The following is a 19,014-nucleotide window of genomic DNA, read 5'->3' on the forward strand; positions in this document are numbered from 1 at the left end:
AAACTCAAGGATCATCACATCCTCGTCACGTGACTCAAAGTGGAAGCAGACTTTTATTTGTGATCCTGAATATTATTGTGAAGATCAACTCGGTTTTGTTTCTGCGTAATTTGTGTCGTTCAGTTTATGTTGATCAAACAAAAACATTAAATATCCTTTGATAGGTTTTAAAATATGTGTACAACAACATGGATGCCCAAACTTTTCCTATGAAGGGCCAAAATCCAAATATCGTTGAAAATAAATATCCCAAACTATGTTACATTAAAGTTGCCATGCGTAATTTTCTAATTCATTTAATAATATTTATAAATAGATATAAGCATTAATTTGAATCGTATTAACTAATGCAGTATAATTGTAATTATTGCAATAAGACGATCACATTTACAACAGTGTAGTTCTAGTCAAGAATCTGCCTTTGCCTTGATTCGCTCTCTGCATTGTCCTCTATCTGTCGCGTAACAGTATGTACATTTAACCTAAATCTCATTAACTTAAACCATTTCAATTAAAATATTTAATTTCAGTTAGGCTTTTTGTAGCTTAACAATAAAACAAACCGTTAAAGTTTACATAAAATTTGAAATGACAATCTCTAAACCAGGGGTCAGCCATCTCGGTTGTGAAGGACCTGCGTCCCTGCAGGGTTTAGGGTTCAAAATTAATATTGTAAATAATTATCATTATAATTACTGCTTTTACATTACTGTGAGGGTATTATTATGGGTAGAGTCACGGTGGATGTTAATAAAATACAATTTAATGAGTAATTTAATAAATAATATGAATATTACTCTGTATAATCACTGTTTTTACATTACTGTGAGGATTGGGGTAGGAGTAGACATTAATACAATACAATGGGTAATTTAATAAATAATATTAGTAATTCTCATTATAAATACTGTTTTTATCTTACTGAACAGGTATTTTTTATGGTTGGGGTCACGGTGTACCTTAACAGTATGTATATTTAAGCTAAATCTCATTAACTTAAACCATTTCAATTAAAACATTTAATTTCAGTTAGGTTTTTTGTAGCCTAACAATAAAACAAACCATTAAAGTTTACATAAAATTTGAAATGACAATCTCTAAACCAGGGGTCACCAATCTCGGTTGTGAAGGACCTGCGTCCCTGCAGGGTTTAGCTCCAACTTGCCTCAACACACCTGCCTGGATGTTTTTAGTATACCTAGTAATACCTTGATTAGCTTGTTTAGGTGGATTTGATTAGGGTTAGAGCTATAATCTGCAGGACACCGGCCCTCCAGGAACAAGTTTGGTGACCCGTGCTCTAAACCATCCCCATCATTTTCCCTCTTTTCTAAGATGGGCCAAATTAAAGGTCACCATGGGCCAACTTTGGGCATCTTCTGGTATACAACAATCAACTAAAAATAATTCAGACAACTCGTAGCATGATAATATTTACATTACTATTAAAAGTATTAACTATTAATGCACTTCTGCAGTACATATAAATAAATGACATCTGAATAATTTTTGGTGTGATTGTAAGTAGGCATGGGCCGGTATACGTTTGTGAGTCTCATAACCTTGGATAAAAAGCATCATGGTATGAAGGTATTGTGGTTACAGCTCTATAATAAGTTTTTTTTAAATGTCTCAGTTAAAAAAACAACATTTTTGTCCCCATTGAGCACATTATACAGTATTTTATTTGACATTTTTTCAATTTACAATTCACATTTACACTATGGGTCTGAGAAAAGCGTATTATAAATAATATGTATTAATATTATTTTTTTATTATTATTAATAAATCATTGACTTCTGCTATCTTTATTAGAAAAAAAAAAACACAGATTTCTTTAAAACACATTAAAAACACTTAAAAAAACCTTTACACATACCTTAGGAACGGTTTTGCGGTTTTAAAACCTTGACTTTTTTTCTTTGAGAAACCGGTGATCATCCCGTGTCTAATTATAAGACGTAAACAAAGCAAAATTCAATAAGTTGTACTTTTTTGTTGTTGTCAGCAGAGGTGAGTAGAGTTTGCAAAATCTATACTCAAGTAAAAGTAACTTAATCTTAAAAGTTACTCGAAGATGACGTCGCTTACATCTGATTGTATGTTTTCTTGCGCAGCTGGATGTTGAACTCAGGAAAAATAATGCTTTGTTTTGGACAAAACTGATTAGATAAAGTCACACCTGAGGATTCTGCTTGGTCTTAAAGCCTTTTTCAATGGATTGATTTCACTATTTATGATGGCATAGCACTTACAATAAGACAAATGAGCTCATGTATGGGACAAATTCTGGACCTTTATTATTGAGGGGTGAGTCTTTCCAACCACCCGAGCCCCTCACTGGCTATGGCCCTGACTAGTTACCATTAATAAGGTTCAAATTGGGATAACATAACATTGACACTTACCACTAACGTTACTTTTTTCAGGTTGAGCTGGAATTCATGTATACATTTTTGATGTCAGTTCAATGTAGAACGTGCATCGCATTGTCAATATATTCTTGTTGACATTTTGAAGTGAAAACAGACTGAACTTGAGGTCGGGTGACCTGGTCCGGTAAACTCACTGCACAGACAGCATGACCGTCCTTCTCGGAACCGCAGATGGCCATGGCGTGACCGCAGTATAAACTCGCCAACACAATCTCACGGCATTTCGTAACTTTTTGATTTAGTGGCTAATTCGTATGAATTCTTATGATCTAATTCGTACAATTTAGTACGATTTGCTCATCCCCCAATGACGTTTGAGTTTAGGGGTGGGGTTAGGTCCCACACCGCCTTTTTAAAATCGTACAATTTCGTACGACAGAACTCGTACGAATTAGCCACTAAACTGGCTAAACGTAAAATACTTACGTTTTCGCGTGAGATCAGGCTGAATTTGCACGTCTTCCTCGAGTTCAGCTATTATTCCAACACAGGTGCGCGTGCTCTAACCGAAAGCGGGAAACGCGTCTCTATAGCAACCTCTCACTACACAAGCTCTACAATGCAGCGCCTCGCGATATTTTCAAACAAGTCATATGGATCATATTATTATCATTTGACAGGAACGCCGCCAAATGTAGTGAAGTAAGAGTTTACTCGAGTCAGACTAAAAGTACACACTTTTAAATGTACTCAAACAGTACTCGTTACCCAATCATTTTACTAAAGTAAATGTAGCGGAATTAATGTAATTCGTTACTACCCACCTCTGTTTGTCATTATATGTATTCATTGTGTGTGTGTGTGTGTGTTGTGTATGTATGTATTTATTTATTTGTTTATAGGTCTGTTTTTTGTTGTGTGATATATCGCACCAAAATATATTGCGATAAACGATACTACTCTCATTTTAAGACCATTTTATGCCACCTATTATTATATAATGCCAGAATGACAATGTAATATCATCACGATTCAAATACACTCCTCCAAAGTGCACATTACATTTTATTCTTAAGAATATTCAGTTTAATTATCGTCATTTGAACAATTTAATAATCAGGCATTGGAGTCAGAATGTGAAAACGCATATCCTAAATAATTAATAATAAATGCTGACGAGGTAAAGATGAACAGAGGCTGCGATATCTGCTACCAGATCTGTTTTCAGTCTTCAGACACCCACATGAAGACATACTATAGTAATTTATAGTAAATACTACAGTGTTTTTAACTATTGACATTGACTCTTTAATAGAGAGAGATGTTGCAGCTAAAATGTTGCTAGAATTGTTTTTTATGTATGGGCGATTATATATTTTTATATATATATTATATTATATATATTATCACCAAAAATGATTGAGCTCATGTCCATGTGTTGTGCGATCAGTCCATATATTGGTTATTGTGACAGGCCTATTTATTGATTGATTTTAAATATTTGACTATATTTGTGGTGTGTCTTTGTTTGCAGTCCGTCAGAGCTGTTTGAGGCTCGCTCCCGCAGCCATAAGATCCCAGTGCGTGGCCAGAAAGAGTTCCTGCCCAGCGGCTCCGAGCAGCAGAGCCAACGACTGCAGCACAGCCTGGAGGAGCACTGGACACTGCTGGCTGAGGAGAGAGTCGAGAGACTGTGAGTCAGAGTTAAAACACACACACACACACACACACACACACACACACACACACACACACACAGCAAGGTTATAATAGTTGTGGATTTTTCATTAGTATAAGTTTTTATTTCGTTTTGACTTTTTGTTGTCAAATCAGTTAGTTTAATTAGTTTTTAGAGGAAGATTCACTAGTTTTTATTAGTTTCTGTTAGGGCTGGGCGATTTGGCCTCAAATCAAAATCTCAATGAATTGATCATTTTAACTCGATTTCCGTTTATTAACAGTTATTTTATTTGTTTATTTAATGTTTAACCCTCATAGTTCACTGACAAGTTTTAAATGCCGTCTAAAGACATCTCATGGCACAGATAATTTATGATAATAATGGTATTTAAATGTGTTAATGAAGACGTTTAAGTGTCTGCTTGGGTTGTATTCAATGTTTTCAACGTGCTGCTGTCATGTCCATAAAATTATTATAGTGTTGTATCGATTTAGTATCAGTATCGTGATATTTAATTTAGGTATCGAAGTCAAAAGTTTGGTATCGTGCAGCACTAGTTTGGATTACTTCCAAACTTGATGCTTTTGACGACGTTTTGAAATGTCAACAGCGCCCTCGAGTGAGTTTGTATTTTGAAACGTGCGTCAAAGCACAGGCAGACAAACATATTTCAGATTTGCAAAAATGTAGACAGCGCCCTCTAGTGGATTTGCCATCTAAAATGTGCAAGAAAATTAATCCAAAGTAGCGCATTTCAGGTTCATAAAAATGTTGACGACGCCCTCTAGTGGGTTTGTGTTCTGAAACATGCAACAAAACACAGCCTAACATTTCAAATGAGCAAAAATGTAGAAAGCGCCCTCTAGTGAATTTATCTAAACGTGCAACAAAGCGTATCCAAAGTTGCACGTTTCTGATTAGCAGCGATGTCAACAGGGCCCTCTAGTGGATTTGTCATCTGAAACGTGCAACAAAATGTATGCAAAGTAATGCACTTCAGATACAGTATTGAGCTAGCAGACATATTAGTAGCGGCGATCACTAATACAAAAATAAAACTCGTGATCGGACACAAATGTGTTAATGAAGACGTTTAAGTGTCTGCTTGGGTTGTATTTAATGTTTTCAACGTGCTGCTGTCATGTCCATAAAAATATTATAGTGTAGTATCGATTTAGTATCAGTATCGTGATATTTAATTTAGGTATCGAAGTCAAAAGTTTGGTATCGTGCAGCACTAGTTTGGATTACTTCCAAACTTGATGCTTTTGACAACGTTTTGAAATGTCAACAGCGCCCTCTAGTGAGTTTGTATTTTGAAACGTGCGTCACTGGCAGACAAACATATTTCAGATTTGCAAAAAATGTAGACAGCGCCCTCTAGTGGATTTGCTATCTGACACGTGCAAGAAAATTAATCCAAAGCAGCACATTTCAGATTCGCAAAAATGTTGACGACGCCCTCTAGTGGGTTTGTGTTCTGAAACATGCAACAAAACACAGCCTAACATTTCAAATTAGCAAAAATGTAGAAAGCGCCCTCTAGTGAATTTATCTAAACGTGCAACAAAGCGTATCCAAAGTTGCACGTTTCTGATTAGCAGCGATGTCAACAGGGCCCTCTAGTGGATTTGTCATCTGAAACGTGCAACAAAACGTACCCTAAGTATTGCAATTCAGATTTGCCAAAATGCTTTCAGTGCCCTCCAGTGGATTTGTCATCTGAAACGTGCAACAAAATGTACCCAAAGTAACATTTCAAGTCACTGGTAGCAAAAATGTAGACTGTGGACTCTAGTGGATTTGTCATCTGAAACGTGCAACAAAATGTATGCAAAGTAATGCACTTCAGATACAGTATTGAGCTAGCAGACATATTAGTAGCGGCGATCACTAATACAAAAATAAAACTCGTGATCGGACACAAATGTGTTAATGAAGACGTTTAAGTGTCTGCTTGGGTTGTATTTAATGTTTTCAATGTGCTGCTGTCATGTCCATAAAATTATTATAGTGTTGTATCGATTTAGTATCAGTATCGTGATATTTAATTTAGGTATCGAAGTCAAAATTTTGGTATCGTCAGCACTAGTTTGGATTACTTCCAAACTTGATGCTTTTGACAACGTTTTGAAATGTCAACAGCGCCCTCTAGTGAGTTTGTATTTTGAAACGTGCGTCACTGGCAGACAAACATATTTCAGATTTGCAAAAATGTAGACAGCGCCCTCTAGTGGATTTGCTATCTGACACGTGCAAGAAAATTAATCCAAAGTAGCACATTTCAGATTCGCAAAATTGTTGACGACGCCCTCTAGTGGGTTTGTGTTCTGAAACATGCAACAAAACACAGCCTAACATTTCAAATTAGCAAAAATGTCAAAAGCGCCCTCTAGTGAATTTATCTAAACGTGCAACAAAGCGTATCCAAAGTTGCACGTTTCTGATTAGCAGCAACGTCAACAGGGCCCTCTAGTGGATTTGTCATCTGAAACGTGCAACAAAACGTACCCTAAGTATTGCAATTCAGATTTGCCAAAATGCTTTCAGTGCCCTCCAGTGGATTTGAAACTTGCAAAAAAATGTACCCAAAGTAACATTTCAAATCACTGGTAGCAAAAATGTAGACTGTGGACTCTAGTGGATTTGTCATCTGAAACGTGCAACAAAATGTATGCAAAGTAATGCACTTCAGATACAGTATTGAGCCAGCAGACCAGTAAATTAGTAGCGGCGATCACTAATACAAAAATAAAACTCGTGATCGGACACAAATGTGTTAATGAAGACGTTTAAGTGTCTGCTTGGGTTGTATTTAATGTTTTCAACGTGCTGCTGTCATGTCCATAAAATTATTATAGTGTTGTATCGATTTAGTATCAGTATCGTGATATTTAATTTAGGTATCGAAGTCAAAATTTTGGTATCGTGCTGCACTAGTTTGGATTTCTTCCAAACTTGATGCTTTTGACAACACTACTACTTTATTGTCTGCATGTTTTATTTATCCGTGTATTTTCAAAACGTAAACACATCTTGCCGTTTCCGTTACGCATTTTTTTAAAATGCTATATTCTAAAACTCGCATAAAGCTAGGAAGATTTAAAAACAGCTAATTATGAATTAATTAAAATTTTTTGGCTGAACTATGCTTTTTAGACGAAGTCACGATGTTTTCATGTTTGCTTTTGTTTATCAGAGGGAATCTGGTGAATGCAGTATGGAGTCCTGAAGAAAAACTGGTGGAGTTGCAGTCACCGGCTGTGAGTCAAACATCCATCTGTTTACATGAGGGTGTGCCATATTTGTTGTTTGCTACTAATAATAATAATAATTCCTTGCATTTACAGTCACTTGCTTCATCTCTAAATGGATCAGCCTTTTTGAATGAATCGCTTAAATCAGGGGTCACCAATCTCGGTCCTGGAGAGCCGGTGTCCCTGCAGGGTTTAGCTCCAACTTGCCTCAACACACCTGCCTGGATGTTTCAAGTATGCCTAGTAAGACCTTGATTAGCTTGTTCAGGTGTGTTTGATTAGGGTTGGAGCTAAAATCTCCAGGACACCGGCCCTCCAGGAACAAGTTTGGTGATCACTGAATTAAATGAATGACTCAGTGAATCAGTCGTTAAGATGGTGACTTGCTGACAACTACTGATGGTTTTGTTGTCACGTTCATTATCCATACACACCTAAACGAGCCAATGGAGAAAAAAACACACACACACACACACACACACACACAAAATACTGTTTAATTATTCTTATAGATTAAAATCTACAAATAATGCTAGAATGCTATTAATATCGTCAGTGTCACACACTCGTAGTTTCATAGTCAGCTCTTAGTAGTTCTTTGTTTTTTGCAGGGGAAGTTTTGGCAGACGATGGGTTTTTCAGAAAGAGGCAAGCAGTATCTGCAACCCGAAGAGGCGCTCTACCTCATGGAATGTGTGAGTGTTTATTTTTATAGTCATATTATTTATATCATGTTAGTCATTTAGTATATAATATAATATAATAGTCATTTTATATCATCTATTAGTGTTGCTATGTTCAGAGGCCGCTGTATTGTTGATGTATCTGCTGCTAAAAGACTCAATCTCTGTAGTCGATCATGGTCACTGTTCAGAATCATCACACTGAAGTAAATCTTCATCTTTTTGTGGAAACTGGTTAAACAGTTGAGTTTTACCATTGTTAAATTCATTAGGCAATCTCCAGGTCTGGCAGAAGCACTTTTAGCTTAGCTTAGCATAAATCATTGAATCGGATTAGACCATTAGCTTAGTCCAGGAGTTTGTAAAAGAGTTGGTCATGGAAATTCAGCTTTTTAGTTCGTCAGAAAGTTAGAGAATTTGACATTTTACTTACGCCTGATTCACACGGGGCTTCATCGTCAACGCTTGACAGAGGGCGTGTCTGAAGTTGGGGCTGACGCTGATATGACGATCGTGTCAGTCCCAACATCAGACACGCCCACTGTCAATCGTTGACGCTGAAGATGAACAGTGCGAAATGAAAAGCCAGCTATTCCAGCATGTGCTTTACACAGCGAATGCCGTTCCAGCTGCAACCCTGTACTGGGAAACACCCATACACACTCATTCACACACACACACTCGTACACTACAGCCAATGTAGTTCATCAATTCCCCTATAGCGCAGGTGTTTGGATTGTGGGCGGAACCGGAGCACCCAGAGGAAACCTACGCCAACACAGGGAGAACATGCAAACTCCACATAGAAACGACAACTGACCCAGTCGGGATTTGAATCAGTGACCTTGGCATGAGGCGGCAGTGCTAACCACTGAGCCACCGTGCCGCCCACTCAGGGTCTAAGCGCTTAATTTTTACATGGAAACTTTATTTACATTCTCTCCCTGATTTAGGGCAATGTGCAGGTGTTTTACCGGGACCTTCCTCTGTCCATTCAGGACGGATATGAGCGGTTTCTGTCCTCTGACACTGTGACTCTTCATCAGTATCAGGTTTGTTTCAGGTGTCGTCTGAATGAGAAAACACTCTTCTTAAAGGTGCACTCAGTATATCACCGTTAATATAGTGTCTGTAAGGGATAAAGTACATCCAGGCGGTTGTTATCACAGAATAAAGCAGCTGTTGTGTAAAACTGAAGGGGTTTATTCTTTATTATTACATGTCTGTCTGGAATTCTCTATTCTGATTGGTCAGTTGAGACATTCTAAGGTCTTTTACGCCACGGTTTTTTTATTTTTTTGACTGTCCGGCACCATCTAGTGTCTGAATAATGTGCAGGTTAGTGTATACTCCATCAGCTGTTTTAGTTTCTGTTGTGTTTTTGACTGTTTGTCTCCATCTAGTGTCTGAATAATGCGCAGGTTAGTGTATACTCCATCAGCTGTTTTAGTTTCTGTTGTGTTTTTGACTGTTTGGCGCCATCTTGTGTCTAAATAATGTGCAGGTTAGTGTATACTCCATCAGCTGTTTTAGTTTCTGTTGTGTTTTTGGCTGTTTGTCTCCATCTAGTGTCTGAATAATGCGCAGGTTAGTGTATATTCCATCAGCTGTTTTAGTTTCTGTTGTGTTTTTGACCATTTGTCTCCATCTAGTGTCTGAATAATGCGCAGGTTAGTGTATACTCCATCAGCTGTTTTAGTTTCTGTTGTGTTTTTGGCTGTTTGTCTCCATCTAGTGTCTGAATAATGCGCAGGTTAGTGTATATTCCATCAGCTGTTTTAGTTTCTGTTGTGTTTTTGACCATTTGTCTCCATCTAGTGTCTGAATAATGCACAGGTTAGTGTATACTCCATCAGCTGTTTTAGTTTCTGTTGTGTTTTTGACTTTTTGTCTCCATCTTGTGTCTGAATAATGCTCAGGTTTGTGTATACTCCATCAGCTGTTTTAGTTCCTGTCAGCTTTGTATTTTTGTCAGTTTGGCGCCATCTAGTGTCTGAATAATGCACAGGTTAGTGTATACAACAACAGCTGATGGAGTATACACGAACCTGCACATTATTTAGAGACTAGATGGCGCCAAACTGCCAAAAACACAAAGATGACAGAAACTGAAACAGCTGAATGAGTATACACTAACCTGTGCATTATTCAGACACTAGATGGCGCCAAACAGACAAAAGCAGTGATGTGCCTCAAACATAGAAATTTGGACGGGAACATGGTCGAACAATGATGGTCAAAATAATGCAATGTACCCGGATTAGCCTTCCTTGTTATTTTTAGCAGTTGTTATCTGGGAAAAACATACCTTGGAAATGCCACGACTGACCAATCAGAATTAAGCTTACCAAACCACTATACAAAAGAAGTGCCGAACATATAGTAGCACCTTTAAACCTTCACAAGTGTAATCTGTTTTCCTTTAATTTAGGTTTTTGGACATTTGAAAAGGCTTGGGTATGTTGTGAACAGATTTGATCCCAGGTAAGGATCATGTGATTACTCTCATTTGCGTGTATGAACTTTTATGACGTTGTGTTAAATTAGTATAGATTTCTTTTTGAAACTGTTACCTAATATTTGTGTACGGTTCTCAATTAAAGTCATCTATCACACAGTTCAGTCTCATCCACATATGAGAGACAGCTGAATCTGCCAGCATCGGACAAACAGAAGAAACAGCTGAAGAGGAAACGCTCTCAAAGTCCTGTGTCCAGGTACAGTTATTTTATTAATATTATTATTATCGGTTTATTAGCGATACCAACATTTGCAGCCAAAATTATGAGTTTTAATTTCTTTTAAAAGTATATAAGTGTTGCCCACAGTGTTGAGCTAGCAGAGACCAGTAAATTACTTGCGGTCTGCAGCCTCCGCAGGGGTCCAAACAGTCCTCTAGTGAATTTGTCATCCGAAACATGCAACAAAACGTAACGCGTTTCAGATTAGCAAAAGTGTTGCCAGCGCCCTTTAGTGGATTTTCCATCTGAAACATGCAGCAAAACATACCCTAAATAGCAAACTTTATAGTCACAAAATGTCGACAAGGCCCTGAAGTGGATTTGTTGTCTGAAACGTGCAGCAACATGTATCCAAAGTAACATTTATAATTCGTAGCAATGTCAACAGCGCCCTCTAGTGAATTTGCCATCTGAAACGTGCAAGAAAATTAATCCAGAGTAGCGCATTTCAGATTCGCAAAAAATGACGACTACGTCCTCTAGTGGGTTTGTGTTCTGAAACATGCAACAAAACACAGCCTAACATTTCAAATGAGCAAAAATGTCGAAAGCGCCCTCTAGTGAATTTATCTAAACGTGCAACAAAGCGTATCCAAAGTTGCACGTTTCTGATTAGCAGCGATGTCAACAGGGCCCTCTAGTGGATTTGTCATCTGAAACGTGCAACAAAATGTTTATAAAGTATTGCACTTCAGATACAGTATTGAGCTAGCAGACATATTAGTAGCGGCGATCACTAATACAAAAATAAAACTCGTGATCGGACACAAATGTGTTAATGAAGACGTTTAAGTGTCTGCTTGGGTTGTATTTAATGTTTTCAACGTGCTGCTGTCATGTCCATAAAATTATTATAGTGTTGTATCGATTTAGTATCAGTATCGTGATATTTAATTTAGGTATCGAAGTCAAAATTTTGGTATCGTGCAGCACTAGTTTGGATTACTTCCAAACTTGATGCTTTTGACGACGTTTTGAAATGTCAACAGCGCCCTCTAGTGGATTTGTATTTTGAAACATGCGTCAAAGCACAGGCAGACAAACATATTTCAGATTTGCAAAAATGTAGACAGCGCCCTCTAGTGGATTTGCCATCTAAAATGTGCAAGAAAATTAATCCAGAGTAGCGCATTTCAGGTTCACAAAAATGTCGACGACGCCCTCTAGTGGGTTTGTGTTCTGAAACATGCAACAAAACACAGCCTAACATTTCAAATTAGCAAAAATGTAGAAAGCGCCCTCTAGTGAATTTATCTAAACGTGCAACAAAGCGTATCCAAAGTTGCACGTTTCTGATTTGCAGCAATGTCGACTGGGCCCTCTAGTGGATTTGTCATCTGAAACGTGCAACAAAACGTACCCTAAGTATTGCAATTCAGATTTGCCCAAATGCTTTCAGTGCCCTCCAGTGGATTTGTCATCTGAAACTTGCAAGAAAATGTACCCAAAGTAACATTTCAAATCACTGGTAGCAAAAATGTAGACTGTGGACTCTAGTGGATTTGTCATCTGAAACGTGCAACAAAATGTATGCAAAGTAATGCACTTCAGATACAGTATTGAGCTAGCAGACCAGTAAATTAGTAGCGGTCTGCTGTCTCCAAAGGGGTCCATACAGCCCTCTAGTGGATTTGTTATCTAAGCATGCAACAAAATGTATCCCAAGTAACGTATTTCAAATTAACAAAAATGTTGACAGTGCCCTCTAGTGGATTTGTCATCTGAAACTTGAAACACAACATACCCCATGTGACGTATTTCAGATTTACAAAAATGTAGGCGGCGCCCTTTAGTGGATTTGTTGTCTGAAATATGCAGCAAATGTATTTAAAGTAACACATTTCTGATTTGTAGCAATGTCAACAGCGCCCTCTAGTGGATTTGTGTTCTGAAACATGCAACAAAACACAGCCAAAGTACCATATTTCAGATTTGCAAAGATGTAGAGAGTGCCCTTAAGTAGATTTTTCATCTGAAACATGCAACAGAACACACCCTAAATAGCGCACTTCATAGTTACAAAATGTACAACGCCCTCTTGTGGATTTGTTATCTGAAACATGAAACAAAACATACCCTAAATAGCACATTTCATAGTCTCAAAGTGTCGACAGCGCCCTCTAGTGGATTTGTTATCTGAAACATGAAACAAAACATACCCTAAATAGCACACTTCATAGTCTAGTGGATTTGTTATCTAAGCATGCAACAAAATGTATCCCAAGTAACGTATTTCAAATTAGCAAAAATGTCGACAGCGCCCTCTAGTGGATTTGTCATCTGAAACGTGCAAGAAAACACATCTAAAGTAGTAAATTTCTGATTTACAGCAGTGACAGCAGCGCCCTCTAGTGGATTTGTATTTTGAAACATACATCAAAGCACAGGCAGAGTAACATATTTAAATTTTGCAGAAATGTCGACAGCACCCTCTAGTGGATTTATCTGAAACGTGCAACAAAATGTATCCAAAGTAACGTATTTCAGATTTGCAAAAATGTTAACAGTGCCCTCTAGTGGATTTGTCATCTGAAACTTGAAACACAACATACCCCATGTAACGTATTTCAGATTTACAAAAATGTAGACGGCGCCCTTTAGTGGATTTGTTGTCTGAAATGTGCAGCAAATGTATTTAAAGTAACACATTTCTGATTTGTAGCAATGTCAACAGCGCCCACTAGTGGATTTGTGTTCTGAAACATGCGACAAAACACAGCCAAAGTACCATATTTCAGATTTGCAAAGATGTCGAGAGTGCCCTTAAGTGGATTTTTCATCTGAAGCATGCAACAGAACACACCCTAAATAGCGCACTTTATAGTTACAAAATGTACAACGCCTTCTTATGGATTTGTTATCTGAAACATGAAACAAAACATACCCTAAATAGCACATTTCATAGTCTCAAAGTGTCGACAACGCCCTCTAGTGGATTTGTTATCTGAAACATGAAACAAAACATACCCTAAATAGCACACTTCATAGTCTAGTGGATTTGTTATCTAAGCATGCAACAAAATGTATCCCAAGTAACGTATTTCAAATTAGCAAAAATGTCGACAGCGCCCTCTAGTGGATTTGTCATCTGAAACGTGCAAGAAAACACATCCAAAGTAGTAAATTTCTGATTTACAGCAGTGACAGCAGTGCCCTCTAGAGGATTTATCTGAAACATGCAACAAAATGTATCCAAAGTAACGTATTTCAGATTTACAAAAATGTAGGCGGCGCCCTTTAGTGGATTTGTTGTCTGAAATGTGCAGCAAATGTATTTAAAGTAACACATTTCTGATTTGTAGCAATGTCAACAGCGCCCACTAGTGGATTTGTCATCTGAAACGTGCAAGAAAACACATCCAAAGTAGTAAATTTCTGATTTACAGCAGTGACAGCAGCGCCCTCTAGTGGATTTGTATTTTGAAACATACATCAAAGCACAGGCAGAGTAACATATTTAAATTTTGCAGAAATGTCGACAGCACCCTCTAGTGGATTTATCTGAAACGTGCAACAAAATGTGTCCAAAGTAATGTATTTCAGATTTGCAAAAATGTTGACAGTGCCCTCTAGTGGATTTGTCATCTGAAACTTGAAACACAACATACCCCATGTAACGTATTTCAGATTTACAAAAATGTAGACGGCGCCCTTTAGTGGATTTGTTGTCTGAAATGTGCAGCAAATGTATTTAAAGTAACAAATTTCTGATTTGTAGCGATGTCAACAGCGCCCTCTAGTGGATTTGTGTTGTGAAACATGCATTAAAACAAAGCCGAAGTACCATATTTCAGATTTGCAAAGATGTCGAGAGCGCCCTCTAGTGGATTTGTGTTCTGAAACATGCAACAAAACACACCCTAAGTAACGTATTTTAGAAAATGTAGGCTTAGGAAGTATTCCAGTGAGCATGGGCCGACAAAATGAGTGGCCAATTTTGATCTAATGGTGACCTAAATTATCTCTTAATGCTAATTCATACCTTTTGGTTCAGTGATAAACACGGCATATCAACAGAGGAGAAGACGACATCTGAAGCTCACAATGAGCTAGCGGAGACCAGTAAACTACCAGCAGATCTGCAGGAGCCGGTACATTTAGCTGACGCACCTGAGAGGACATGGTGGATGGAGGAGGACGTCCAGCAAAAACACCCAAAAACCCAAACTGCAGCTCCCCGTTGGGACTTCAGCAGCATTAGTTTCCCAGATCTGGGCTCCCGCAGGAGATCTGAGCGTTTGGCGTCTCCACACCGCAGCCTGCTGCCGGAAAATGTAGATGTGGGTGAATGTGACGTGTCCCGCTGGCTGGGCAGACTCAACATGAAGCAGGAGAAGCTGTCGCGGCGGGACATGGAGCGACAGAGGGAGCGGGACAGATACCGCAGGGATGTTAACAGTGACCGGGAGGTGCGGCGCTGCAGGAACTGGGCAGAATATTCAGAGCTGATGGAGGAACGGAGGAGGCGGAGGAGAAAACACAGACCTGAACACCTGTGGGAGAGAGAGGAGACGCCGCTCACTCAGCCCGGACAGTGCACATCACACCGTAAGATGTACTTTACACTAGATGACTGAATAATGAGGCTTACTGGGAGAGGATTTAATGGTGACTGGGTAAAGACTGGAGAAGAGAAATGAAAGAAAGACAGAAAGAATGAAGGAAAGAAAACGAATGAATGAATGATGGAAAGATAAGGAAAGAAAGAATGAAGAAAAGAGAGGGAACAAAAGAAAAATAAATAAGGAGAGAAGTAAAAGAAAGAAAGGGGGAAAGAAAGATTGTTGGAAGAAAAGGAATGAAGGAAAGAAAGATAAGGAAAGAAGTACAAGAAAAAGGTGAAAAGAAAGAATGATGAAAAGAAAAGATGGAAAGATAAGAAAATGAAGAAAAGAGAGGAAAAGAAAGATGAGGAATGAAGTGAAATAAAGGGGGAAAGGAAAGAATGATGGCAGGAAAAAGAAAGATGGAATGAAAGAAGGACTGAAAGAAAAAGAAAGCAAGAAAAAAGGGAACGAAAGAATGAGTTAATAAAAGAGGGAAAGAAAGATAAGGAAAGAAGTAAAAGAAAGAGAGTAAAGAGAAAGAATGATTGAAAGAAAAAGAAAGGACTAAAGAAAAGACAAATAAAGAAAGAATGATGGAAAGAAAGCAGGAATGAAGAAAAGAGAGGGAAAGAAAGATAATGAAAGAAGTAAAAGAAAGGGGAAAGGTAAGATTGTTAGAAAGAAAAAGAAAGAAGGACTGAAGGAAAGAGAAAGAAAGAAAAGGAATGAAGGAAAGAGAGGGAAAGAAGTACAAGAACGAAAGTGAAAAGAAAGAATGATGCAAAGAAAAGAAAAAGATGGAAAGATATAGAATAAAAGAATGAAGAAAAGAGAGGAAAGGAAAGATAAAGAAGTAAAAGAGGGGGAAAAGAAAGAATGATGGAAAGAAAAAGAAAGAAGGAACGAAATAAGGACTGAAGGAAAGAAAGCAAGAAAAAAGTGAAAAGAAAGAATGATGGAAAGAAAAGAAAGATGGAGAGATAAGAAAAGGTAGAATGAAGAAAAGAGAGATGAGGAAAGAAGTAAAATAAAGGGGGAAAGGAAAGAATGATGGCAGGTAAAAGAAATAAGGAATGAAAGAAGGACTGAAGGGAAAAGAAAGCAAGAAAAAAGGGAACGAAAGAAGTAGTTAATGAAAGAAGGAAAGAAAGATAAGGAATGAAGTAAAGGAGAGTAAAAAGAGAATGATTGAAAGAAAAAGAAAGAAGGACTAAAGGAAAGAGAAATAAAGAAAGAATGATGGAAAGAAAGCAGGAATGAAGAAAAGAGAGGGAAAGAAAGAAAAAGAAAGATAAGTAAAAGAAAGGGGAAATGTAAGATTGTTAGAAAGAAAAAGAAAGAAGGACTGAAGGAAAGAGAAAGAAATAATGGAAAGAGCAGAAAAGGAATGAGGGAAAGAAGTAGAAGAAAGAAAGAGAAAAGAAAGAATGATGCAAAGAAAAGAAAAAGATGGAAAGATACAGAATAAAGCATGAAGAAAAGAGGGAAAGATAAAGAAGTAAAAGAAAGGGGGAAAAGAAAGAATGGTGGAAAGAAAAAGAAAGGCTGGAGAAAAGAAAGCAAGAAAATAGGGAAAGAAAAGTAGTTAATGAAAGAGGGAAAGAAAGATAAGGAATGAAGTAAAAGAGAGTAAAAAGAGAATGATTGAAAGAAAAAGAAAGAAGGACTAAAGGAAAGACAAAGAAAGAAAGAATGATGGAAAGAAAGCAGGAATGAAGAAAAGAGAGGGAAAGAAAGAAAAGGTAAAAGAAAGGGGGGAAGGTAAGATTGTTAGAAAGAAAAGGAAAGTAAAAAAGAAAGGACTGAAGGCAAGAGAAAGAAAGAATGGAAAGAAAAGTAATGAGGGAAAGAAGTAGAAGAAAGAAAGAATGATGCAAAGAAAGAAAAAGATGGAAAGATAGAATAAAGAATGTAGAAAAGAGAGGGAAAGAAAGATGAAGTAAAAGAAAGGGGGAAAGAAAAAGAAAGAAGGGCTGGAGAAAAGAAAGCAAGAAAATAGGGAAAGAAAGGAATTGATGAAAGAGGGAAAGAAAGAGGGAATGATCGAAAGAAAGAAGGTAAGAAGTAAAAGAAAGGGGGAAAGAAAAAGAAAGAAGGGCTGGAGAAAAGAAAGCAAGAAAATAGGGAAAGAAAGGAATTGATGAAAGAGGGAAAGAAAGAGGGAATGATCGAAAGAAAGAAGGTAAGAAGTAAAAGAAAGAACAAACGCAAAGAAAGACAGTAAAATGAAGTAATGATTAAAAAAAGAAATGACTGGAGGAAAGACAAAGAAAGAAGAAGAAAGATAAGGAAAGAAATGAAAGAAAGAAAAAAGGGAAAGGAAAGAACAATTTAAAAAAGAAAGAATGAAGGAAAGAAAAAGAAGGACTGAAGGAAAGAGAAAGAAGGGAAAGGAAAGAAAGAACAATTTAAATAAAGGAATGCCGTTCATCACGTGTGCACCTCACAGAAAACAGCACTATGACTCCACTAAAGGCTGACTTACACTGTCGCCTGCACTGCAAGAAAAAGGTTCTCTTAAGAGTTTTTGTTTGTGGTAAATGCCCGTGTGACTTTCCTCTTGTTGTATTTTGTGTGCTGCAGGTGAACTGCTGGACCAGATCGGCATCATCAAGTCCTCTACTTTCTCTGAGGGTCTTTCCAGGTGTTTATACACTCTCACAGTTTGCTCTCCTTTTACTATCTTTCCCTGTCTGAGCGTTTGATCCATGTCAAATAAAGAGATATATTAATTCATTTAACGAAAATGAAACGATGGTGAGACAAACGATATCCATGTGTATGTCAAGTAGCAATCTTCCCAAACTAATACGGAAGTTACTCATACTGCAATTCTTCAGCTGGCCACTGGGGGCTGACCCCAAAACTGAGCATATTTACATTGACTCCAATGTTTAATGCAAGAAAGTAGGTATATTGAAAGAAAAAGAAAGAAGTGAAATGAAAGAAAGAAGGGAAAGGAAAGAACAATGCACACAAGGAATCAAGGAAAGAAAGAAGGAATGAAGGAAAGAAAGGAAAAGAAAAATAATGAAAGAAAAAAAGGGAAATGAAAGAAATAAATAAGGAAGAAGCGATGGCAACCTTCTACTCTCCCACTTGAAACTAATACAGCAGTAACTAAAACTGCAGTTCATCAACTGGCCACCGGGGGCTGGCTCCAAAACACAGCAAATTTACATTGACTCCAATGTTAAAATACAAGAAAGTAGGGAAATGAAAGAGAAACAGGGGAAAGAAAGAACGATGGACTGTAGGAATGAAAAAAGTAGGAAATAATGAAGGAAAGAGAAGTAAAAAAAAGAAAAAGAAAAGAAAGAAGCGAAAAGAAAGAATGGATTAAAAGTACAGAAAGGAAGAACAATGGCAACCTCCTGCTTCTTCTACTTGAAACTAATACAGAAGTAACCAAAACTGCAATTCATCATCTGGCCACCGGGGGCTGGCTCCAAAACACAGCAAATTTACATTGACTCCAATGGTAAAATACAACAAAGTGGGGAAATAAAAAAGAACGATTGGAAAGGAAAGAAAGAACGAAGGACAGTAGGAATGAAGAAAGGAAAGAATGAATGAAAGAAAGAAAAAGAAGAAAAAAATTAAAAGGAAAGAAAGACAGACAGAAAGAAAAGAATTATGGCAACCTCCCGCTCTCCCTCTTGAAACTAATACGGACGCAATTCAACATTCGAGTCTGGCTTTTTTAATGTTTAAATCTTTTTAAAGCCA

The 19,014-nt window shown here is 37.5% G+C and overlaps 1 protein-coding gene across 23 annotated transcripts in view; it reads left to right on the plus strand.

Moving 5' to 3' along the window:
• tsen54 (TSEN54 tRNA splicing endonuclease subunit) overlaps positions 1-19,014 on the plus strand; it is a 36,427-nt gene that overhangs the window by 12,602 nt on the left and 4,811 nt on the right. For 7 of the 23 annotated variants that reach the window (XM_073940931.1, XM_073940939.1, XM_073940935.1 and 4 more), the window contains 8 exon segments: positions 3,911-4,069; positions 7,257-7,320; positions 7,926-8,009; positions 8,951-9,049; positions 10,429-10,481; positions 10,616-10,714; positions 14,733-15,286; positions 17,869-17,929. In XM_073940931.1, coding sequence (XP_073797032.1) covers positions 7,944-8,009; positions 8,951-9,049; positions 10,429-10,481; positions 10,616-10,714; positions 14,733-15,286; positions 17,869-17,929 — 932 coding nt within the window. In that variant the 5' untranslated portion in view covers positions 3,911-4,069; positions 7,257-7,320; positions 7,926-7,943. 23 annotated transcript variants of the gene reach the window in all.

Source organism: Danio rerio, chromosome 3, assembly GCF_049306965.1.
Source record: "Danio rerio strain Tuebingen ecotype United States chromosome 3, GRCz12tu, whole genome shotgun sequence".
NCBI lineage: Eukaryota > Metazoa > Chordata > Actinopteri > Cypriniformes > Danionidae > Danio > Danio rerio.